The 26,737-nt window shown below is 42.3% G+C and overlaps 1 protein-coding gene across 1 annotated transcript in view; it reads left to right on the forward strand.

Annotated features, from left to right (window-relative positions):
• Positions 1-4,493: 4,493 nt before the first annotated feature.
• LOC133459578 (neuronal migration protein doublecortin-like) overlaps positions 4,494-26,737 on the forward strand; it is a 38,316-nt gene continuing 16,072 nt past the window's right edge. The window contains exons 1-3 of the mRNA XM_061739667.1: positions 4,494-4,613; positions 14,326-14,751; positions 22,437-22,774. Of these exons, the coding sequence (XP_061595651.1) occupies positions 14,388-14,751; positions 22,437-22,774 (702 nt within the window). The 5' untranslated portion in view covers positions 4,494-4,613; positions 14,326-14,387. The remainder of the gene's footprint in view (positions 4,614-14,325; positions 14,752-22,436; positions 22,775-26,737) is intronic.

Here is a 26,737-nt window from a genome sequence, read left to right on the forward strand (position 1 = left end):
TCTGGACAATGACTTCTGGAAAGTGAAAAACAAAACCGACCACCCCAGTCTGGCCTTCGGCAGGAGGGTCCCCCCTTATGATCCAGGTCCTGGTCCAGGTTTCTTCCTCCTAAAGGGGAGTTTTTTTGCCACTGTTTGGCTGAAGGTTTTTCTCCCACTAGGGGAGTTTTTACCTGCCATTGTTTATGTAATAAATGCTCGGGGGTCATGTTCTGGGTCTCTGGAAAGCGCCTAGAGACAACTTTTGTTGTATTAGACGCTATACAAATCAAATTGAATTGAATTGAAACTTCTTTCTTTGAAGTCTCAAATATCATTCCAAAGAGGAATCCCCAAGAAGTTCACACATGGCGCTTTTCCACTATTACCTACTCAGCCCGACTCGACTCGACTCGCCTTTGCGCTTTTCCACCAGGGGTCTAACGAGTCGAGTAGATACTTTTCTGTATCTATTCTGCTGAGGTTCTAAGCGGCTGAGTCGGCTGTATCTGACATCATCACACTACAGGCCAACGACATCTTTAGTGTTGTCTTCTCCGTTTAGATCACACAATCAAATAAGTCACAGCAGCTTCACTCCAACCTCCTACTTCTGATCCAGGTGCTGGATTGTTATGGAAAAGAAACTTGGCCGAGTTGAGTCGAGCCAAATAGGTACTAGTGGAAAAGTGCCATTATTTTGTGTCCATGTTTTGAGCCCCAGAAGTCATTAATGGAATTTCACAACAATAAAGATAATTTGTTTCTTGGTGTTTGGCCTCACTTTGCTCTTGTTCTGGCCACTTGTGGGCCTGTCGGGAGTATCATGTGACACTCTGAACATGTACGTATCACCTTTCCTCTCATGTCTGACGCTGCCTGCAGAGCAACTATTAATCTGACACAGAACTTTCTGTGATACTGATACTGCAACGGCACAGTCAACGCACAACTTTTTCACGTTCCCATTTCTTTTCTTTTTCCCATTGAGGTACCGTATCAGATTTTTCAGTAAATCAGTATCATTGTGAAACTCTAGTGACCCCGAGGTGCAACATAAAACGTAAAACGTAAAAACCAAAACTGGAAAAACTTGACAATTCATTAAGAAAAAAAAGCTCTAGTTCAGTAGTTCATAACATTTTTGACAAAATAACAATGAAGCATTTCAGAAAACATTTTTCATTTATTTAAATTCTGTTGTGTTTTCTAATGTGTTATGTTTTTATTATTTGATGTTGCTGCTGCATTGTTTTAGGATGTTAAAAAAAAGTCTTTCTTAATGGCACATATTTTAGATGATTGTCATGAATGTTGCCTAATCCACCTTATTGCCTTCACATTTTTAACAAAAAATTATGCCTGGGGGAAACTAACAAATGTGTCATATATGTTTCAGTGAAATTAGACCTGGAAACAGACATTGCGGCATAGAATTGTCAAATTGGTTTGATTCACCGTACCAATTGTTACAGATTACTTTTGTAATACTGTATTTGACCCGGTCTTTGTACGTTTTCACCGTATAGAAACGTAATTCTTGCCATTGTAAGAATGAGATGTACCTGCTGAACTTTACTGTCCTTACTTTTTAACAACTTGTGCTTTTTATTATTTTACCTCTTTTCTTATCATTTTATTTCATTTTATTTGTTATTTACTGTTTAATTGTGTCTTGCCGCTTTTAATGTTGATGTAAAGCACTTTGAATGACCTTGTGTTGAATTGTGCTATACAAATAAACTTGCCTTGCCTTTCATATGTTTCCATCTGTTTAATAGAGTCGACTGACTGATTAATTGAACGTAGATATAAGGAAGTCAGCTTGCACATCTATCTTCTGTTGCAACAACTGGATCTGCCATGACAATGGCGGTTTGAAGCGTACGAAGCACGAAGTACGAAGGCGACTCAAAGTCAGCCAAACGGGCCCACTTTCCCACCAATAAATATTTCATTGTTCTGGTCATCTGTGTGTGCAAACATGAAATCATCTCATGAAAGTAGAATTCCAGGCCGAACGCTCCAACTTTCATTTGACAGTGTGGGAAACTCCTTCAGACTACAGTATGATGATGTGCATACAGACTACACATGTTCTGTGAAAAGGAACAATAAGGTATTTGAACTTGATCAGTCTTTTACAACCTTTTCAATGTTTGGATACAATCCTATGGACCATTAGGAATGAAATACTTCTTTAAGGGAACAAGAAAGAAAAGTCAAACACAAGCACTGAGCTAATCTGGCTTTTATCTGCTCCGAACAAAGAGCTCCAACAGTCCAAGCATCAAACTGTGGTTTGTCTGAACGGGATATGGGACAATAGAGCCATGATCTAGTAAGCTAAATTAAAAGTTTGTTTATTTGTAAGGATCTCAATTAGCTATGCCCTTAAACACAGCTAGTCTTACATTAAAAAGAATACATTTAAAACATACAGTTAAAAACAAGACATAAAGAAAGAAAACGAAATAACACGACAAACCTACATTAAACTTTCCCGTACATGTAATTCATTATCTTAAAGCAAAAAAAACAAACATACATACAACATACAAACATTCCAATAGTAAAACATAATCTAAGCCATAAAAATCAGATCAAAAATACACCTCACCCTGTCCAGTATGTATATGTATCTGTATAAGTGTGTGTGTGTGTGTGTGTGTGTGTGTGTGTGTGTGTGTGTGTGTGTGTGTGTATGGTATCCTATACATATGATATTCCATGGTGTTTCATTTGCTTTTTGAATATTGATTTCTGTGTTAATTTAGTCATATAGTGGTAAAGAATTCCATGATTTCATTGATCTATATTCTACTGTGTGCTTCAGAAAATTAGTGTTTGGCTTAGGAAGTGACAACCGGCCCTTTGTTGCCTGTCTGGTAGCGAATGTATATGACTGGATGTTTAATGGATATGTGTATGACTGAAAGTAACAGGAGAATATGTAATTAAATGGAAAATTTGATTTTTTTTCTCTGATGTATGTGTCTCATTCATACGGAAGAGTATTAGGGCCAGGCAGGAGAAAAATAAAAATAATATTTTAGAGGAGGAAGATTTGTTTTTCGTTATGCGCTTCGAGAAAAAAGTCAAAATGTCGAGTTTAATGTTGAAGTACAATTTCGAGAATAAAGTCGAAATGTCGAGATCAATGTTGAAATACAATTTCGTGAATAAAGTGGAAATTGTACTTCAACATTATTCTCGACATTTCGACTTTTTTCTCGACATTTCGACTTTTTTTTCGAAGTGCATAATGAAAAAAAAATCTTCCTCCTCTAAAATATTATTTTTATTTTTCTCCTGCCTGGCCCTAATACTCTTCCGTACATTCAGGCATATCAGACCTCTAAAAGCCTCTTTTATCTTTTAACATAACCGTCTTCTAAATCATGCAGGTATACAGGACTATCTCAGAAAATTAGAATATTGTGATAAAGTTCTTTATTTTCTGTAATGCAATTAAAAAAAACAAAATGTCATACATTCTGGATTCATTACAAATCAACTGAAATATTGCAAGCCTTTTATTATTTTAATATTGCTCATTATGGTTTACAGTTTAAGATTAAGATTCCCAGAATATTCAAATTTTTTGAGATAGGATATGGGGTGGATCTAGTAAGTCTATTGGAAAATGTAATCATTTTGATAAAACATTTTTGCAGGATTAAGATACAGTTGAGGTTGCTCATGAAGGTACTTGCCCAAATGACATTGCAATATGAAATATAAGGATAAATCATAGTATAATATAAATTAATACAGATTTTTCTTGGTAATAGATACCGTATACGTCTGATTACTCCAATATGTTTTGCAATCTTTTTCAAGATGAGTGCAATATGATTTTTTCAAGTGAGATTTTCGTCAATCATAACACCTATCTATTACCAAGAAAAATCTGTATTAATTTATATTATACTATGATTTATCCTTATATTTCATATTGCAATGTCATTTGGGCAAGTACCTTCATGAGCAACCTCAACTGTATCTTAATCCTGCAAAAACGTTTCATCAAAATTATTAGTCCAATAGACTTACTAGATCCACCCCATATCCTATCTCAAAAAATTAGAATATTCTGGGAATCTTAATCTTAAACTGTAAACCATAATGAGCAATATTAAAATAATAAAAGGCTTGCAATATTTCAGTTGATTTGTAATGAATCCAGAATGTATGACATTTTTGCATTACAGAAAATAAAGGACTTTATCACAATATTCTAATTTTTTTAGATAGGATATTTCAGTTTTCTTAAGCTATAAACCATGATCAGCAATATTAAAATAATAAAAGGCTTGCAATATTTCAGTTGATTTGTAATGAATCCAGAATGTATGACATTTTTGTTTTTTGTAATTGCATGACTGAAAATCACAATATTCTAATTTTCTGAGACAGTCCTGTATCTCTCCGCCTGTGTGGTGGGTGGGCGGGTCCGCGGGTCTCTAGGACCCGGGGGCTCCAGCGCGGCTGGGCTGTCAGACTGGAGCAGACAAAGGCAGGGGAGCAGCCCGGTCCTGCAGCACAGACGCACAGACGCACACCCTCATCCCCGCACATCCACCCTCACGTCCACCTCCCGCACCGCCTTCACCCCGCAAGCTGCGACGCAGGTGAGTCTCGCCGGCTCTGTTCATCCTCACGTTTAAACAACCTAAATACGCGTGAAATAGGGATCATTTTGTCTTGACTGGGTCAAATTGAAGTATCACTGGAATTAACTGAGTGTGGAAAGGTGATTTTTTTCCGTTTTCTTTAGATTTGCGTTTTGAGCAGGTGGGCTTGATTGCGAGGGGTGTGCGCGTGCCCAACCCCCCACACATTTTTTTTTTTTTTTTTTCCCTGAAAAGACTAACATTATAAACTGTTGCCCTCTGCTTTGTGGTCGCACATGCATCATAAATGCGGAGTGAAACTTTTTTTTTTACCCTCCTGCCTTTGTGGCTACTTAAAACTCCCAGCCCTGGGTGTGATGGATGCCGGCTGCATGCGCATCAGTTTGGGTGAAGATGAGAATCAGAATGTGCTGCGGGTTTTCACTCGTGTTTGGTCACTGGGCTGTTGTGTGGGTGGCTCAGCCAAAAAAAAAAAAAAAAAATCAAGGACACCACACAGTTACTGCAGTGCTGCTTCTTACTGACAGGTCGGGAATGAATCTGGGTTAATATGTGCGTTTTACTGCGGTCGGGGCCATTATTAGCAATTTAAAGAGAATGAACAGTCGGCTTGCATAAAGATGTTGAGTGTAATGCAGAAATGTGTTTCTGAGAGGATGCACTTGATGAACCTGGGCAGGATCCGGCTGCAGCAGGAGCAGCAGGAGCAGCGGTGATGGTGATGTCACTCTTAAGCCGCGTTTATACTTGCAGTTCAGAACGCGTACGCGAGACGCAGGATACGCGTGACGTCACGTCTCGCGTATCCTGCGTATCCTGCGTACATTTGACGCGTCGACGTGCACGTTCTCAAAAAGACACTGAACGCGTACGCGACCTGCAGTTCTCGCTCTGGCCGCTAGTATCGCTGTTCCCGGTCTGATCCCGGCTGGCACGATTATGCTGCTCTCCCCTGGAGAAAGTTCCCCGTGCATATATTTATGCAATATTTAACTTCCCCCCAGGGTTTCCGTTGTCCGGTAAAATATGCCGAAGTCCGGTATTTTATAATCTCTCCGGTCAAAATACTCACTGGTGCTGCGGGACTAGAGTCCCCGGGAGTACCGCGGATGGCGAGCCCCGGCCGCCGAGCCCCGGACAACCCCCGGCGGCCGAGCCCCGGTGGCCGAGCCCCGGCCGCCGAGCCCCGGTGGCCGAGCCCCGGTGGCCGAGCCCCGGCCGCCTAGCCCCGGCCGCGGAGCCCCGGCGGCCGAGCCCCGGCGGAGGTACGCGCCGAGCCTCGGTGCCTCCCGGAGCCGGGAGGAAGCGGAGCCGGGAGCCGGGAGTCAATTGACGGGACTTATTTTATTTTAAATACTCTGTTTTTCAATAAAAATACTATTGAATGACTTGCAAATGAATGACTTGGAATCATATTAGGAACAATACATTTTTTTACCATGTTAATCTTTCTTATATTGACATCTACTTCTCCATATGAACCTAAAATTAACTGGATTTATTGTTTCGTCATTCTTGTTGAGATGGGTGAGGAGAATGCTGGATAAATTAGTCTGGAAAGACTATCCACTTTTGATAATAAGCAATAATAATAAGATAAGATAAAATAGTCCTTTATTACTCTCTCAACGGGGAAACTCACGTAGCAGAAGTACACACACACACACACACACAGGGAAGGGGGTAAAACAGTAATATAAATAAGTAATACACATTAAAAAAAAGAGTAATAATAATAATAATAATGTTATGGTTTTCTTTAGCTTCCTTCTAGGCACCCAGAGCTTTACAGAGATCATTATTCATTCACACACATTCTCCCCGGTGGTAGCTCCGTCTGTAGCCGCAGCTGCCCTGCAGACTGACGGGAGCGTGGCTGCCATATCGCGCCAAACGGCCCCTCCGACCACCACAAACATTCATACACACTCATACACATTCACACGATGTTATAATCTCCTACATCATCCAATATTGTCCTGTAAAAGTGTTCGTTTTTCTAATCTGCTACCGCTGCTGCTGCTGCTGCTGCTACTACTTCTGCTACTTAATATAAGTAGCTTTTCCAACTGTTGCTCTGCTTACTGCCCCCTATCGGTCACCATCGGTATGACAGGCTCTACTCGGGTGGTACGCGACGTACGCAGTGGAGCATGAACAGACACAAAGCAGGCTACGCAGGCTACGCAGGTTACGTGCGTAGAGTATATTTCCGGCTTTACGGCCTGTTTTGAGACAATGGCCTGTCCTGGTTGATGGTCCATTGGGGAAGGGTCACTGCTAGATTTGCCTATTAGTGCAGCAGATGGGTTTGAAACCTGGCCTTTGTCAGCTTAGCCTCAAGTCCCACCCCTGTCAGTGCTCCTGTCATAAAACACCCCAGTCAGCAGCTCAGTCCTGGGGTCCGCATGATTGGAGGGCCCTGCCACATGGATGGGAGGAAGCTGCACCCCCTCCCACCCCCAAGCCTGGTAGAGCGCTGTCTACACAGAGCTGTGTAGGAATACACCTAATCTATATACCATTAGACATGGGAATACTTGTGTGTGGGTGAACGCCTACTGTGTAAAGCGCTTTGGGGCTGTAGAAGTACAGCTGGAAAGTGCTATTTAAGTGTAAGAAATTTACCATTTTGCTTGTTTAAAGCAGGTGTATGGGCCCTTGGGGTAATTTGAATGTCTAAGGAGGACCAGATGATATTTCTTAAGTAAATATCACTTCATAATGAAAGTTCAAACGCAGCCCATCAAATCAGAAATCCTTTTCCTCTTCATCTCTCACTATGGCATTTATTTCCTTGGTAATTTTCAGTGTGGATGCAGGAGAAAAGTTAGGAGTCTTTGGTCCCTTTTTTAAATATATTCTGTCCTAAAACGGCCACAGCAACTTATCCTTTGACTGAAGGTACTGATAGCTGACAATTTTAGTCTTATTGGAAAATTTGTTGAAACTATTTCAATGTTTCAAATTACCTCAGCTCTATCTAAAGCAGTGAACTCGTAATTTTTTTAATACAAAAAATCAGCTGTAACTGGTTTGTGAAAGAGGAACTGAAAAAGCTCTAAATTCAAATGTATTTTATATCACATTACTATATTTCAGATCTGTTTAAAAAAAAAAAAATTAAAATAATTCCCAAATGGTTTTTAGAAAAATTCAAGCACAGCTTTCAAAACTCCATTTATTTACATATTTCCTCTTTATTCAAGCTGTGAAACCCGCGTGTTTGCCCCTTTGGGTGTAATTTTGGGGAGCGTGATTTAGAGCTCAGCCCCATTCAAGGTGTTCAGCTCATAAATACGAAGATGACACCAGTGCAGTAGAGCTTTAATCTTTTCACAGATGACTTCCTCTTTTTATGTGGTTGAGGGGCGTGGATGTCTGGGTGTGTGGCTTTTTTTTTCTTTTAAATTTGATGAATTATTATCCATGTTATGGGTTAATGACTTTTTGTGGCATTTTTAGGGCACAGTTGTGGTAATGAAGGGGTTTTTTCATGTGGAGAGCTTTTCACATAGGTAGCTTTTTGTTTTGTTGGTTGAACAGGTGCAACGTTTGCATAATTGTCAGTGAGTAAGACCCACTCTAACTCAGATTTCCACTAACATGTTGCATCAAACGATGAGTCAAACTCTGTATCACCTCCTTTAAATGTTTAATGATGCTTGGAGAATCAGCTGTTTTCTGCATGATTCATGTACCAAAACCAGAAGTGAGGTCTCATACCTTCTCAGTGTTTTCAGGTCTCAGTTTTACATTTTGTATAGAAGACTTTACATTTCCAATATCCGCATCCAGTTGGGGTAATGCATGTAGGAGTGCAGTGTCTTGGTATTTTGAGAAACAAAATGAGTCAGAAAAGATGACAAAGCTGATGCTGGGAGGCTGGTGGGAATTCAGAAATGACTCATGTGACTGTTAGGTTTGCTTCTTGGTTAGGTTTAGGCAGATGTTATCAATCTTTGAATCATTGAGTGCGTTTACCTGGGAAGTTTAATACCTCTTTAATTCAGAATTAAAATTAAATCTGATTTTAAAATGAGTAAAAATTACCATGTGAACACCTAATGTAATAAATAGCTTGGAGGACCTGGAAATAATTAAAAGAACAGATGGCAGGAAACGTCAAAATTGTGATCTTTTCAAAGTTGTAGCGGCTAAGTTTTTTTTTCTTCCGGTAGACGTAACATCCGGTCCGTCCCCCCTATCCAATCAGAACCTTCCCAACCCCCAGACCTTAAGCAGAATTGGATAAAGCCGATCAAACGTGTTCTCCATGTAAACCTCAATTTGGAATTACTATTTCCATGTAAACTTGAAGGAAAATAGTTTAATTCTGAATTATTTAATTCGGAATAATTCATTGCGAATTAAAAAACATCACGTAACCGCGGCCAATATGCGTCTATCACTATCTATACCCGCTTACACCTATCCAGGATCAGAGGGGTCTCTCGGAGCCTGTACCAGCTCTGTTTGGGTAAAAGGCAGGGCACACATTGGACAGAACAGTCCATCACAGGGTCACGTATAGACCAACAACCAAACACACACACTCCTATTGGCAATTTAGTAATACCAGTTGGCCCTAACATGCATGTTTTGGACTGTGGGAGGAAATCGGAGTACCCGGAGAGAAACCTACACAAGCACAGGGAGAACATCAAATCCCCCACACAAAGAGCTAGGATTAGAACCAGAAACCTTTTTCCCTTTTTAATTCTCATTAAATGATTTGCACGTATGTAATCACTCTTACAAGATCCTGACCCCATTTTGAGCGCCACAGGTTTAGGTATAAAACAGTCTTTAGTTTCAGTTTTCAAAGGGCCACTGCCCTGTATGTTTTAAATACATCTCTGCTTTAGTACGCCTCATTCAGATTTATGTCCTGGGCAGACTTCTGAAGACCGTGGCTATGTTCACACTAACAGAACAAATCCAGTTTCTAGCATATCGAGATTTTATCCAGGCAGCTTTTTAGCAGTCTGAGCAACCACAAACTCTGCTGCAAGTCTGAAATGATAGAAACACAGGAAAACGCATGACGGGCACGCAAGCCTTTGGAATCAACAAGAGAGAAAACAAACAGGAACAGGCAGAGACACAAACAGCAACCATTTCAGGTCTCTGAAAATGAATCAAGACTAGGCTACTGCGATTATCTGTCCCCCAAAACTGTGGGGTGAGTATTGGCGCTTTTAATCTAGTACCTACTCAGCGCGACTCAACTCGCCACGCCTCGTCTCGCCTCCACTCGCCTTGCCCTCGTTTCTTTTCAACACCCAGATCAGAAGTAGGAGGTTGGAGTGAAGCTGCTGTGACGTATTTGATTGTGTGATCTAAACGAAGAAGACAACAAAACTAAACATGTAGAACCTGGAGGAGATGATAGATGTGCTGCTGGGTCTGTGGCTTGTGTTTGATATCGAGTTAAAAAATGAGAGTGAAAGAAGCTTCAAGCGGCAACACTTTTCTTTGTTTGTTTGTTTGTCTCGGCGCTGCTGAAAAGTCAGCTGGAGCCGTGAGCAGCTATGAAGTGACAGAGCTCCTGGTAGATCTGGTCGTTCCTTATCACCCGTCTAGATCCCTTTTTAATTCTCTCCTCAGCACCAGGTTTATGAACATCTGCACCTCATTGTTGGATCACCAAACAGACTTTTGCGCTGCCATTGTTGGTCGAATAAAATTAACAAGAAGCCGTCGGAGTCGCTCTTTCTCTGATGTCACATCCTGACTCAGTCGTCTGACTCCAACCCCCCGACCAATCTGTGGCCTGTAGTGTGATGATGTCAGATACAGCCGACTCAGCCGCTTAGAACCTCGGCAGAATAGATACAGAAAAAGTATCTACTCGGCACGTTAGACCCCTAGTGGAGGAGTGCAAAACCGGGCAGAGGCGAGTCGGGCTGAGTAGGTGCTAGTGGAAAACCTCCATAATAGTTGAGTGAGCAGGTGTGTATCTCTGTGTAACTGTGTGTGTGCAAAGTGAAAACAAGGTTTTACCTGAATTGCAACTATAGTGGAGGGAGGAGAGAGGGCACAACCACACTACATGAGAGACCAGAAGTCCACAAGGAAGAAACCTCAACCCAGCGGGGCCAAGAAGTCCACACCCTCCAGGCCCACAACCCCCACCCGGCGAGAGGCCAGCCTGCCCGGAGAGACAGGGCCACCCCGACTGTTGATGCTGGTGAACCGGCACCCGCCCCGACGAAAGCGGGAACCCCAGAGCCAATGGCGCACCCCGCTGCAAGGGCAGCGGGAGGAAGCGGAGACGGGCCTGGAGAGAGGGAACCCCCCGACAAGGAGCCCCTTGGACACGCCCAACAGCAGAAAACCCAGCCTAGACAACGGACACCCATTCATACTGATACTAACATACAACCACTGACAAAGACATGGACAATCATTCTCTCACCACTCCCATCTCCCCCTGGAGGCCCGGCACAGCCCAGCAGCTCATTAAACTATGGTTTACATGTCAAGTCATAATGTTATTGCAATTTAAAAAAAAGATATTGAATATGTAAGGGATAATGCCCGACGAGGTGTACATTATCAGAAATATATGGACGATGCAGGGGCGTGAACCTCCGCGAAGTCCGTATATTTCTGATAATGTCCACCTCGAAGGGCATTATCCGCTTATACCACATTCACTTAGCAAAAAACATAAATATTAAATCAGTTATTCATGCTTTAATGTGTTTTCAGTTGAAATCATTAGTTTTATAACAAGCCGCGGCTGAGTGGACTATTTAATCTCTTGTCTGCAGCCGTTGTAACCTGGTAAGTTACAAAGTTTTTTAACAAGCCATAACTCAGTTTCTTTGGTAACGGGAGACATTCTAGTCCGCTCAACTCCACTCGGCTATTTTCTTTTCTCTCCTCTTTTGCATCCCAGTCATCAAAATGGTTAAATTCACCAAATTAATAAAAAGAAATGACGGTAGCTGGCTCTTTTCTGAATCTACGTTGCCGTGGTTACCACCTGGCAGCTGATCCAGCGCAATGATATTAAAGTTATCAGGCAATTTGACCGAACTTGTTTTCTAGGTGTAGGTTATCACTTTTAACCTAAACCTGCCAGCCAATCGGAATCGAGTATTCACACAGACCGTGGTATAATATCCAAATATTGGGTGGCCTTAATTTCTAGTGTTGCATAAATGACTCCGTGTACCAGAGTGACACAAATGATGAGGGATTCCTCTGACTCCCTCAAGCTTGAACAGCCTGACAAGTGCACCTCACTACTCTCGTACCAGCAGACAGCTCCACCTGAAATATAATATGTGGTGGTTTCCTTCATCTCCGGCATTTTTATAACTTTATAAAAACTCTTGGTTTATTTTGGGCTGCACACTATTAAGAACATATTCAATATCGTAGCAGAAAATTTCAATGGAGATATGACTTATAGTATATAAATAAATGTATATTTGGACTCTCCATCTTTTGTATTTTTCAGCTAAGATTTTGCCCAAGTTGTCCTCTCTCATCTCCTCCTCATCTTCTGTCTTCTCAGTGCTCACAATGCCCCCCATGGAAGTTGACATCGGAAATACTTCCGGAAAATAACAGAGCACCATTGTGATATGTTCCATGGTTTTGCAATACTGACATTTGAGCATGCTGATATTACGATTACACGTTTTCAATATTGTACAGTCCTAGTTTGTTTGCTTCCTTGTGGGTTACCATAGCAACCAGGTTATGAAATATGAACGCGGAAAATAAAGAATCTTGAATGTGGCCCAGGTCAACAAAGAGACAGATTGGATTTGAGAGCTGAGGAACGGTGCACTATTTGGTTATGAAATAGATCTTTTAGAACAACATCCTGTTAATTCTGGTAAATGCAAAGTTGTTCTGTTTTTATATATATATATATATATATATATATATACACATTTTAAAACCCTTTACCTGAGCCACGACTGGCGTAATATATCCACTCCTATCATCTTAAAATGAAAGGGGTGGAAACGGGTCAAAATCGTTAAAAAAAAAAAAAAAAAAAAGATTGATTCAGAAAATAATTTGAGAATTGATTTATTTATTTGGCCACTTGCTGATTCACCAGGTGAACAGCTGTAATACAGAAGTCACACGTCATGCAAGTTTGGCCAAACATGATGAGATCATTTGACTTTATATCATTTGTATCCTGCCTCTGGCCTGAAAATAGCTGGGATAGGTTCCAGCAGACTCCCGAGACCCTGCAAAGGATACAGCGGGTGTAGATGGATAGATGGATCATTTGTATCTTTTGTCATTTAATAAACCAACAATCAATACAATTTCAGACCAATCCCATTTTATAATCCTATTTTGACTTCATGATATCCACCACTGGGATCCTTGATAAAGTCAAAATTGGATTTAAGAAAAACATTTGATTGTTTGAGTACCATGTTGAGAACTTTCCACTTCATCCCCCTCATTGTTTAACCAACAGTAAAACACTTGCCATTAATGGAGATGGGCCAGTCCAATCACCTTTTGTTATCCGATGCTGATAATTAATTGCTCGAATGATAATGCACTCCCCTTCCCTAGATAAATAAGGAGAAAAATCAGAACCTTTTTTTTTTTTTCCCCCTCCTCTGTTGAAATAGCCTTACTTGATTCATGCTGTACAAAGTGTAGAGTAAATTTTTCTACAGTTTTGGGACTTTTTTTTTTTTTTCCAGGCAAATCTTTTTTTTTAAAGAGAACTACATATGGCAACATACAGTTCCCCCCTTGTTATAGTTTATCAGATTATCACTAAACATTATTTTCATCTATGAACACATCAGCATAAGTAAAACCTGCTGTGAGGTTGAGTCTAAAGAACTGAGACTTTATTTGCGTTTGCACTGTACAGTAAATAGCTGCTTTTAATATTACTTAAAACATAATTTGACTGTTAAAGTGGTTAAAGTTAGCAAAGTAGAGAGATGGTTTTGCTGCACCTCCACACCACTCGCCCACATCCATACATACATGTGTCCAATCTATCTGCTCCTTTTGAGGTGGATATTAGGTCTCGCTGGATCCCAGTCAATGCAGGGCATCATATCTGCGGAGGACGCAAATCCAGAGTAATAGTGATGTGGCAGGGTGGAGGAGCAGCCACTCAGCCGATTGGGCACACCTGTGCCCAATCAACCTCTCCACCCTGCCTGGCTACATAAGAAGTGGCTGCACACCAGCGAAGGTTCTGCTGGTGCACGTGTGGCGGTGTGATTGAATAAAGGAGTTCCTGCACTAAATCCTGTGTCCTCTGTCCTGTCGGTCGGCCCCAGTGGCAACGAGCTTGCTACAAGTGAATTTAAGCTCCGAACTGAAAGATGCATTAATAGCTGAAGCACCAGGATACTCAAAACAATAGCTGCTTGTACAATCGGATCCATTAAAGGCAGTCATGTGAGCTTTTTTGTAGTTGAAGGTTTAACAGACAAAAGCATGAATAATGCTCTTTAAAGTGGTTATCTCCAGTTCCTGTTCGGACTTTTGAATCCTATTTTTTGAAGATCCCTGTGGTTGAAAGACCAGAGCTATCATAAGTGTGGTACTATTCAACTAGGTCGGATAGTAACGAGGTGTTTTTTCTATTTATCATTACTATTTTTCTGGCCTGTGTCTGTCACATAACCCAAATCAAAGGAATCCTTTGTCATTATGAATTGCATCATTTTTTTTTTGTCTTTTTTTCCAGACTCTCTGGAGCTGTTCCCACCACCTCACTGTCCGTCACAAGCACACCGACCTTCAGCCGTCATGGAGTTAGACTTTGGGCACTTTGACGAGCGAGACAAGTCCTCCCGCACGCCCCGGGGGGGCCGCATGAACGGCCTGCCCAGCCCCACCCACAGCGCCCACTGCAGCTTCTACCGCACACGCACCCTGCAGGCCCTCACCAACGAGAAGAAGGCCAAGAAGGTGCGCTTCTACCGCAACGGAGACCGCTACTTCAAGGGCATCGTGTACGCCGTGGCCAGCGACCGCTTCCGCACCTTTGACTCCCTCCTCGCCGACCTCACGCGCTCGCTCTCCGACCACATCAACCTGCCGCAAGGGGTTCGCTTCATCTTCACCATCGATGGAGCACAAAAGATTGGGACTTTGGATGAGCTAGAGGAGGGTAAGCTGCTCAGTCAGAGCCTTTAATTAACTCCAGTCCGTGAAATTTTTAAAGCAAACTTTCCTAGAATAGAGGGTCTGCATTGACGTCACTTCCCCACTGGACCAGCCCTCTTACTCACACTGAGTGGCAAAAATGGCTGCAACTAGTGGAGAAGACCGGATAACAGCCGATTATGGGCTTAAATTAGCGTCAGTTGGACTTGACAGTGACCCGTACAGTTACCCCAAGAACCAGTGGTCCATGGACATTAATATTTGGTACAGTTACCAAGAACCAGTGGTCCATGGACATTAATATTTGGTACAGTTACCAAGAACCAGTGGTCCATGGACATTAATATTTGGTACAATTACCAAGAACCAGTGGTCCATGGACATTAATATTTGGCCACAAATCCAGTTTCCTGATATTTATATGTACTTAATTTCTACGCCGGGGAAATACATGAAGCAAAGCTTGAAGGAATACAAAAGTCTTGACGCTTGGTCGTACTTCAAGTCAGGATTTGTTGTAGAAATTAAAGTGACGAGGACACCGAACTTTATGATTGGACCATTTAACGTTAGCTACCCAAAAATCCAACATTACCTGATACAAAATGGGAACCACAAATCCACGTTTCGGTGCCTGGAATCCAGTTGTTTCTGTGAATTGCAGTGATCCTTTTGTCTCTCTTAAGCTTATTTTTCGGCAGTCTGTAAAATGATAACTCCGATTTCTTGCTAAATTTATGAGTACAGTCGATCGCACAGCTCTTTCCCATTTTAGATGTTTTCCAGTTGCTCAAACTGAAAGTTTACGCTGACACTCAGTCTTTCTCCCACTCAGTCTTTCTCCCACTCAGTCTTTCTGACACTCAGTCTTTCTGACACTCAGTCTTTCTGACACTCAGTCTTTCTGACACTCAGTCTTTCTGACACTCAGTCTTTCTGACACTCAGTCTTTCTGACACTCAGTGGGCGTAACCCGCTGTGAAGTTGCATCTTTTGACGTCATGCACATTCCCTCTATTGGAGTTTTGGGGGTGGGGGACATTTAGGAAGGCAGGTATTCAATTCATTTCAATTTTACTTATATAGCGTCTAATACAACAGATGTTGTCTCTAGACGCTTTCCAGAGACCCAGAACATGAACCCCGAGCAATTATTACATAAACAATGACAGGTAAAAATTCAGTTGGCTGCAGTCTGTGCAGGATTCTTTGGATTCTTTTTAAATATTTGTGAATTCTTTGAAAATGAAATGCTTTATATTTTCTTTTTTTTAAACTTTGTTGCAAAGTGCTATTTTTCAAAGGCAATACAAATGTGACACAGATTGAAGGAATTTTTTTTTTTTTTTTTCTTTTGGAAATTTGATCATCTTGTAATTCTGCCAAAAGTGCTGTAGTAGAAATGATAGACGAGCCTCATGAGCAGCTGCAAGTATGTGTGTCGGTTGTAGTCTATATTGGGCATCAGAAGGCTGATTAGAGCATGAAGTTTTTTTTCTTGTTTTGTTTTAAATCCAGCTCCAAATTCCAGTTGTTGCCAAAGATGACTTGTAAATCGTTTCATTCTCCCTCCTTTAGTGGGATATAATTCCTGGAAGTTGAAATCTTTGTAAGATCATATAAGATGTTATTGGAAATGCTCTTGGCCAAGTCATCCTATGCTTTCACAGGTAACCATATTTGGTAAGTTCAGTAGACCTACATAGTATCACCCCGCCCCTCCCCTCCAAAAAACAACCACCCAAACACACACTGGCCACTTTATTAGGTACACCTTGCTAGTACCGGGTTGGACCTCCTTTTGCCTTCAGAACTGCCTCAATCCTTCGTAGCATAGATTCCACAAGGTCCTGGAAACCTTCCTCAGAGAGTTTGGGCCATATTGAGATGATAACATCAAGCAGTTGCTGCCTGATTTGTCGGCTGCACATCCATGATGCTAATCTCCCGTTCCACCACATTCCAAAGGTGCTCTGTTGGAACATTTGAGTAGTGAACTCATTGTCATGTTCTAGAAACCAGTCTGAGACGATTCTTTATGACCTGTTATCCTGCTGGAAGTAGCATCAGAAGATGGTCCACTGTGGTCATAAAGGGATGGACATGGTCAGCAGCAACACTCAGGTAGCTGTGGCGTTGACACGATGCTCAGTTGGTACCAATGGGTCCAAAGTGTTCCAGGAAAATATCCCCCATACCATGACACCCCCACCACTATCCTGAACCGTTGATACGAGGCAGGATGGATCCATGCTTTCATGTTGTTGACGCCAGATTCTGACCCGACCATCCGAATGTGGCAGCAGAAATGGAGACTCATCAGACTAGGCAACGTTTTTCTTTCTTCTGTTGTCTAGTTCTGGTGAGCCTGTGTGAATTGTAGCCTCAGTTTCCTGTTGTAAGCTGACAGGAGTGACCCGGTGTGGTTCTGCTGCTGAGGCCCATCCACCTCAATTCAATTCAATTCAATTTTATTTGTATAGCGTCTAATACAACAGATGTTGTCTCTAGACGCTTTCCAGAGACCAGAACATGAACATAAACCCCCGAGCAATTATTACATAAACAATGGTAGGTAAAAACTCCCCTAGTGGGAGAAAAACCTTAAGCCAAACAGTGGCAAGACAAACTCCCCTTTAGGAGGGAAGAAACCTTGAGCAGGACCAGGATCATAAGGGGGGACCCTCCTGCCGAAGGCCAGACTGGGGGAGTCGGGGATGTCAGCAGCACACAGCAGGCAGGTGGAAGCAGCAGCGGGATGACCGGGGTGGGGGGGTCACCGCAGGCCAGAACGCAGCTCCCGACGCTCCGGCCTGCAAACATGTACAAAAGAGGAAAAAAAAGGGGGGCCAGCACAAGAGACTACAGGAGCGATGGACAAAAACGGTAGCTATGAGATACTTATAGGTTCTCTTCAAACCAAGGTTCCAGTGTTGTGGTTCAGAGATGCTCTTCTGCACCTCGGTTGTAACCAGTGGTTATTTGAGTTACTGCTGCCTTTCTATCAGCTCCAACCAGTCTAGCCGTTCTCCTCTGACCTCCAGCATCAACAAGGCATTTGCCCCCACAGAACTGCTGCTCACTGGATATTTTCTCTTTTTCAGACCGTTCTCTGTAAACCCTAGAGATGGTTGTGGATGAAAATCCCAGTAGATCAGCAGTTTCTGAAATACTCAGAGCAGCCCTTCCGGCACCAACAACCATGCCACATTCAAAGTCACTGAAATCCCCTTTCCTCCCCATTCTGATGCTGGTTTGAACTGCAGCAGATCGTCTTGACCATGGCTACATGCATTGAGTTGCTGCCATGTGATTGGCTGATTAGACATTTGTGTTGACGGACAGTTGGACGGGTGTACCTAATAAAGCGGCCGGTGAGTGTATATCAATTCACAAATTAACCTGTAATCCCTGAAATATTAAAATGTCAAATATCTTTGACTGTCCTGTAAGGGATTACAACCATTAAAAACTTTGTGCTATAAGAGGATAAAATGGCGTGTGCGTGCGTGCGTGCGTGCGTGCGTGCGTGCGTGCGTGCGTGCGTGTGTGTGGCTGGGCCAACACCCTAAGCGTTGTCGCGAGTGGGGGGGGGCATTTCATTGTCCTTCCTCTAGTGGGACGTAATTAATTGCCCAGTCTCTTCTCTTTTAAACACTGTAATCCAGTGCTGTGCCTTTTCGTCTTTGCTGCAGCTTCTACACATTTGGCCTAATTTTTGCCGTCTGTGTTTCCTTTTTGCCAAAAAATTATTTTATCTCTTCCTTGCTCCTGCTGTCTTTTGTCTTCACACCTGCCTGTCAGAACAAGGCCCTGCAGATAAACTATGATGGATCTAGAAGCAGGAAAGGATGCAGGCGTCCCCAGAAAGGAGTTCGTCTCATGCTTAAAACTAAACCAGAGAGTGTTTGACAGTGTAAAGATGTATCTACTGTACTGGTTTTATCCTGAAAAAAAGGGGGAGGTGGAGCATTGATCTCTGCTGGAGTCTCATGGGAGAATTTGAAAGTTTACACCTGTCATTTTGTTTTTCCTTCAACACCTGGAAAATAACATGCAAATGTTGAAGTAAAAGATGGATTCAAATTCAAATTCACTTGTATATTTGCCCTGAACTGTTTCTTTTCAGGTGCAGAAAAACTATAAATACAAAAGGTGACATTTAAAAAAAGCAAACATCTGTCTACTCTACAGGCCTGCATCAATGTCTTTTTAAATGAATTAGCTACATTAAAAAATTTAGAGCTGCTGTATCGTGGCTGTTTGTAACATTAATACTTAAAGGTAGAAGTATGTTTTGATGAAAAGATGATCCCCTCCAAAGTGAGCAAGTTTCAAAATTCAATTTTATTTATATAGTGTGTATTACAACAGAAGTTGTCTCTTGGATGTTTCCAGAGACCCAGAACATGAACCCCTGAGCAATTATTACATAAATATAACATGAACAATGGCAGGTAAGAACTCCCCTAGTGGGGAAAAAACCTCAAGCCAAAAGATAAGTTGATGATTCGATGAATTCTGTTTAGCATCATCAGAATCATACCGTTGTTGACTTGCCTGGAGGAAAGTCAGATTTCATTACAACTGGTGCTCTTTTACAGCAGAATAAGTCTTATTGAGTAGCAGTTTGGATAAATATAACACTAAGATGGCATGGTTTTGTACTGGGAAGATAAGCTTTTCAGACAGGAAGAGTGTCAAGTCACAATCTTGTCTGCAGGTACCGCAGTAATTTATTTGTGCAGACAAAAAACCAAAACAGACCGAAAATGGGAAAAATAAAAACGGAATGTGGGGAAAAAATAAAACCGATTTCATACGGCCTCTGTTTGCTGCCCTGGATCTGTTTGATAATTCCGCCCCACAAGATGTTTCTGAAAGCAGTTATATCAGCATTCTGGGAGGTGATTTTGAATCTTAAAGGAGCCGTCTGTAAGAAATGTCCAAAACTGGTACTGCAGTCACTTTCAAAATATTGTTGAGCGGCGTGTACCCTCCCCCTCCTCCCCCCGACCAGAGGTTGCCAGGTAGGCTGCAGAATGCAGCAGGAACGTAGGCTGCCATGGCTGCGATAATTAGAGCCGAGCTGGCAACCCGGATGCCGAAACAATACTGACTTGGTGATTGGGAGATAGGTGGAGGGTGGAGCTTCAGGCCAAAACAAAAAATGACAACATAAACATCAGTTGAGGGCTGCAACTCCTCTTTTTAAACTGGAATATCCTGGCTTGAGTGCTGTTGTCAGTGACATAAGTATTTGAAATGAACATGATTTTTAAATGTCTGTTGACATATCGGTGTAATTTTATGATTCGTTTTATTATTGCTCTTACATACAGCTCCTTTAAGAATCGGAATCGAATCAAGCACTAAACTATATAGTCTTGGTTTTTTTTTTTTTTTTACAACCTCGAGACTCTCTTTGTGCAAGCTATTATTAGCTCAACTGGATAAAAGCAATTATTACTGTACATAAACAATGGCAGGTAAAAACTCTCCTAGTGGGAGAAAAACCTTAAGCCAAACAGTGGAAAGAAAAACCAGGACCTAGATCATAAGGGGGTAGAAACCTGGACCAGGACCTGGATCATAAGGGGGGTAGAAACCTGGACCAGGATAAGGGGGGACCCTCCTGCCGAAGGCCAGACTGGGGGGGTCGGGGACGTCAGCTTTGTTTTTTTGTTTTTCACTGCCTGTCATCGTCCAGAAGCGATTTATTTCACTAACAGTGCATGCATGTAACAGTTTGGACATGAAATGTATTTTGTATTTGGACCAACACATTTAGTGCATTCATGGGCCTGATGCCCTCAGTCCTTTTCTTTCCACTATAGTCTTTTCCTGAAAGTTGGATAGTTTTCAAACCTGATTTATTTCCAATTGGTTGTGTGCATTTTCAGTTACGTTAGTTTCGAATGTAACAGCCAGTGAATATTTGAATACGAAGCAATGTTTCACTCTCATGGAGTCATTTTTAGCTGATTTGAAGAGATCAAATAAAAATCCCAAATCTTTAATTTTCATACAATTATGTGCAAAACTGTTTGATGAAATGAAAGCTAAAAAGATTGTACAACTTTTAAAGGGGACCTATTATGGCATTTACTGTCTATTTTAAACAGGCCTTGAATGTCTTAAAAACAAGCTTTTGATTGTTTTTTTTCTATATAAATTAGAAATTCAGCCTCTGGGCCATGTCTTTATCTTTACCATTTCTAACCTCATTATCTATGCAGGATTCTGAGTGGGCGGGGCTATGATAATGAGGCTCTGTGCTGATTGGCTGCCTGAATGACGCGATACATCGCTATGAAAAGCTCCGGCCAGCGGAGTTAAGCCTGAATTATGGTTCTGTGTTAAATCGATGCAGAGCCTACGGCGTAGGGTTTGCGTTGGTGTAACACGGAACCATAAATCAGCCTTTACACGTGTCAGCGACAAAATCAATTCCATTCTTTATTTTCTATTGGACTGTCCTAACTGGCCGCAGCGACGCAGTGCTGCGCGGCGTTTTGAGCTGAACATTTGTCGCACGCCCTGCTTCTATTTTCTTCCTGTCGCTCGCTTTGAAAGCCGGTTGAAAGCACTGTAGGAAACGGTCACGGATGGGGAACGACTGATCCAGTTAGTTGAAATGAGAAGTTATCTCTATGATTCCTCCTCATTTCACTACAAAAACCTCAATAAAGTGGCAGCTGCTGGAGGGAGATGGACAGAGAGCGTCCGATGTTGCGCAGTGCGACACGATAGTCGGACGCTCGCATGCAGTTAGGACACAGTGTTTAGTTTTGGGCGTGGTTTGCATTTTGGTTACGTAACGACGGGAGCAGAATCTGAACGGCTCGTAGATCCACATCACACTGGACGGCTCATCCGGTCGGCTGTACAGACACTGCAGAATCTGGTTACTTTCCTCCTTCTCTGAGTTGGCAGGCTGAGGGGAGACCACTTTATATATGTTAAAGCAAGTAAAAACGTGTTTTTCATAATAGGTCCCCTTTAACTATTTCAGCAAATATCAGTTGCGTACATGATTGCAGACTCTGAGACAAAATTCTTCTTTTTTTTTTTCTTTCCCCTCTTGAGGACGGAGATGGAATGTGAAAGCTTGGCAATGGCACACATTTCCTCCCTGAAACAGTCTAGCTTAAACAGAAATGTGTTTCCATCCTCAGAAGACAACATATAATTTACTTCATTGCACAAATACCTTTTCCAAATAAGAACAAAGGCAAATATTGTTTCCACTGATTTTTAAGCTGCATCTTATTAACATGACGGCACTGCAGTGGTTTCAGCTTTGAGTCATCCAATCCCGATGCTCCTGCTGCCTTCTCAATATGAGGTAGATCAGTGGCATCCAGTTTGTGGTGATCCACGGATCAAAAACCAACCTCTGGAAAATGTGATGTCTGTTCAGAAGCGCTCTGGTTACTCAGACCGTGGCAGGGAACTTTAAAACTTAAACAAATGCCGCAAAAGCTGATTTCATCCAAGTAAAATGTATTTCAGTTCAATGACTTAAAGGGTGTGAAAGTATTGATGTCATTTCTCCTGCCGGTCTTGATGGTTTCTGTACGGGCCAGTATTGCTCCGAGTGGTCAGACTCTGAGACGCTCCGGTGCCAGATAGCTGACTGCGTTACAACACACTAATCCAATTTTGTGTCTTTTTTTTCCCCCACAGGGGAAAGCTATGTTTGTGCATCTGAGAACCTTTACAAGAAAGTCGATTACACAAAGAACGTCAACCCCAACTGGTCCGTGAACGTGAAGGCCTCGGCCAGCCAAAAGAACATGCAGTCCTTCGCTGCCAGGGCCGGCGGCGGCGGAGAGGGCAAGGACTTTGTCCGGCCCAAACTGGTCACGGTGATGCGCAGCGGGGTGAAGCCGCGCAAAGCCGTCCGCGTCCTGCTCAACAAGAAGACGGCGCACTCCTTCGAGCAGGTGCTCACCGACATCACGGAGGCCATCAAGCTGGAGAGCGGGGTGGTGAAGAGGATCTACACGCTGGACGGCAAGCAGGTCAGTCGCAGCTTTAGGCCCCGTTTACACGTAGCAGAAACGGTGGTGTTTTCATGCGTTTCGGCCGTTCGTTTACACGAAAACGAAGCTCAAAGTCACCAAAACCGATCATTTCTGAAAACTCCGGCCAAAGTGGAGATTTGAAAAAACTCCATCTTCACGTTTGCTTGTAAATGGAGAGAAACGGACATTTAGGCTTCAGAACGTCACATTATGTGACAGAAACGTCACCAGCGTCATGTGTGACCTGTGTTTACAATTTGTTTGGCCACCGTCAATATTTTCTTGTATTTTACTTGTTTTATATTCTAACGTCACAGTTAAAACTAACTCCACTTCTCTGTCACTCCAAACGAAAGACTCTCGTTCATCTTGGAAGTTACTTGATTGTTTTTTTCCAGGATTCTGATTGGCTAGCATGACTTTATCTTCTCGTTACACTGCCCCCTGTAGGTTTGGCTGCTCATAGCACCTTAACAGCGTATTTATGCAGGTTCGTGTAAATGATGGTATTTTTCAAAATGTAGAGGGGGAAATATCAGTTTTTGTAAATACCCGGCTATATTGAAACGTGGCCTCAGTTGTAGCACAGTGAGGTCAGTGGATGATGATGATACACACAGGGAAAATTATACCTTATAGGTGACCTATTATGGCATCTAATACCTATTTTAAACAGGCCTTGAATGTCTTAAAAACAAGCTTTTGATTGTTTTTGCTAAATAAATTAGAAATTCAGTCTCTGAGCCATGTCTTTATCATCCCCGTTTCTAACCTCATTATCTATGCGGGATGCGAGTGGGCGGGGCTATGATAATGAGGCTCTGTGCTGATTGGCTGCCTGAATGACACGATACACCGCTACGAAAAAATGGCGGAAGCGGAGTTAGTTGTGGGCGTGGTTTCACGCATCAGAGGCCAACCTATGTAAATCACATTTTGGTTAGTAACGACGGGAGCAGAATCTGAACGGCTCGTAGATCCACATCACACTGGATGGCTCATCTGGGCGGCTGTACAGACACTGCAGAATCTGGTTGCTTTCCTCCTCTGAGTTGGCAGGCTGAGGGGAGACCACTTTATATATGTTAAAGCAAGAAAAAACGGGTTTTTCATAATAGGTAAATTATAGTTAATCCAAATGTGGACAGATTTGTAAGTCTGCACTTCCTTAAATTTGAGAATGCTCTCTGTTATGGGGCGAAAAGTGGAATAAAGGTGGTGTGGTGCTGTATGTAAATAAAGCTGCACAACAGGAAAATATGTGGTGAGGATTGGGGACAGTTGGCCATTCATTCAGCTATGCATAGTTCAGGCATTAAGATGAAAGGACTGCAAGACGGGGGAAAAATGGAAATGCAAAAAATCCCAAAAACCCTCCAAAAGAACGAGTTTGTTCCTAACCGCAGTGAGCAGAGTTGTGGCAGGTCCATGAGAACGTGGAGCATCAATGAGAGCAACCTCTGAACACAATGACCCTGATTGTCACCAGTCTTTACTCTGACTTTAGGACTGGGGCGACGTCCTCCTGTCTTGTGGTTTAGGACATTAACGTCCTCTCTCCCAGCCTTTGTTGTGGAGTTGAGTTTTAAGCCATTAGTTAGTCTGAGTCTCTGTCACTGAAAGGTTTAACAAAAAGCCCTGGAAAAATGGGTCTACTTCCCACTGCTGTAGCGTACAAAGGACCAGGCCCTGCATTGTTGTTGCTCGTCTTTAGCTTGTGTTCTTCTGATAATTTTCAAAAAACTAAATGTGAGAATTAAGACAATCCTGCACACTAATACTGATAGGTCGGCCCAAAAATCAAGCTATCAGGTAAATACTTTTCTTTCTTTAGCTTTCTTAGAGTAACAGTCCCTGCCTTTAGACTGTCTCAGAGATGGACACATGACGTTTAATGCATCATGGTCACATGATCTATTAAACGAGTTAACGTCTGAATTACAACCCAAGCTGCACGATGAAGATGTTCCTCTGAGATACCGTGACTGCTCTCTGGTTATATTTAATTAAAATAATGTATATTCAACAATTAAACCATTAAAGCACACGTGTAAACTATCCTTGCTTTTGTGTAGATGACCATATCGGTCAAATCTTGGAGGAAAAAGAGTAAAATGTTAGACATGACATGGCTTTTAATGCAGTTAAGTGCAGACCTTGGGAGATTGCATTACCTTGGTGTGGCTGCTACGTTCCAAGTCTCACAGTATTCCAATCAATACTACTACTGTACTCTTAAATGTATCAGAAAGAAAGCATCAAATGTCAGTATTTCATTGAGTTTTTCAAGGACAATCCATTTGGCAATAATACCGTTTATGTTTCTTTTCTGCAGATAAGAATAAAAGGTGTGTTTTTATTAGGAGCAGGGTGGCGCAGCTGGCAGTCTAGCCACCTAACTGCTAGAAGCTCGGTTCAGTTCTCACCGGGGACGCTGTGGGTGCTGAGGGCGTGTTTACTTCCCCTGGGGGGGGGGGAAGGGTCTTTCTGTGTTCCCTTGGGTAGCTAATGTGATCTACCCTCACAAAAACATGGGCTGCGTCCGAAATTGCATAGTTCCACCCTAATGAGTATGCAAAATGAGTATGCAAGATTTTTTTAGTGCGTCCGAAACATTAGAACGTACTCAATAGTATGCTCTATCCATTCTCATTCCGGATCATTTTTTTAGTGTGGATTGATGGACACTAGCCGAGCAGAAACTTCCCACAATGCAATGCAGCGGCGTTTGGTTGCTAAGTGATATGTATATGTCATAAGTATAATAATATTAAGTATAATAATATAATTATATAATATTAATATTATAATATTCATGTTTGATAATATTATATAATGTCATCTTGTTTCGGCCAGAATAAACGGGAAAGAGCGGAGTGGTGCTGCTACTGCTGATGTGACAGGTTACCATGGTAACAACTCCCCCTCCCTGTGCGCTCTTAATAGTACGTCCGAATTAATGCACACTACTGATATTTACTCAAAAGTGTGCCGAATTTAAGTATACTTTTTAGTATATACTTTTTAGTATGGCATTTCGGACACACCGATGGAGATTCTGGCTGGAATAACGTGATCCTCCCACGCGCTAGAGAAGGTGGAGAGAAGCGGCCTGCTCACTACTCAAGTAAGGAGGAGACCTGAGCTCAGTGTGGGGCCTCCCGGGGTTTGTAGAGGGGACAAGGCCCAGCAGAGTCCTGAGCGGGACTGTTTTCTTCATCCGGTTCCCGCTGAATTTCTGACCATTACCGCCGGCAACCGCAACGTGTGTTCCACTCCCGCAGTGTTTACATCCACTCCCGCAAAACTCATGCCGCACAATAATAGAGATGCATTGATTTAGTGTCTTCTCCCGTCCCACAAGAGAAATGTCCAAACAAATCTATCTGATTTAATGTTAACATGGTAATTGTGGAGCTTGATGGATAATTGACGGTTCATAGGCACCTGACCGAAAGTTAGATGCATCATTGTCGTCATCGTACAAGCTATTTCACCTTTCACGCACGCATCAATTATGTGGTTGAGATTATAGCAACGAGAGTAGCTGTGAGTGGCTCAAATAAGACTAATAAATAACAAATTACCAAATTAATTTAACAAATGAATCACTTGGCCATTACATTGCTGTGGAGGAAGAGAATGTTGCCGACCGACTGAGGTTCCAATCCCTGCCTCGTCTCTTCCAAGATGCTCCACAGACACTAAACACAGTTTCTCCAAATATCTGACTTGCTTTGCTTTGTCTTTGTTTTGTAAAGACCTTGTTTGAGGTTCTTTTCCACGTCACTGACTTCCATCTTGTCGCTAGACTACATCCCCATCCCGCAGTGTTTCTTTTAGCCGCCCGCAGCAAAGTTCAAACCACCGGCTGCTCCCGCCAGATTTGTGTTGGGACCCAATCCCAATGCAGCCTCTCATGCCCAGGACTGACTTAGGTAGGAGCACTGGGTGACAAAA

Source organism: Cololabis saira, chromosome 14 (genome assembly GCF_033807715.1).
Source record: "Cololabis saira isolate AMF1-May2022 chromosome 14, fColSai1.1, whole genome shotgun sequence".
Classification (NCBI taxonomy): Eukaryota; Metazoa; Chordata; class Actinopteri; order Beloniformes; family Belonidae; genus Cololabis; species Cololabis saira.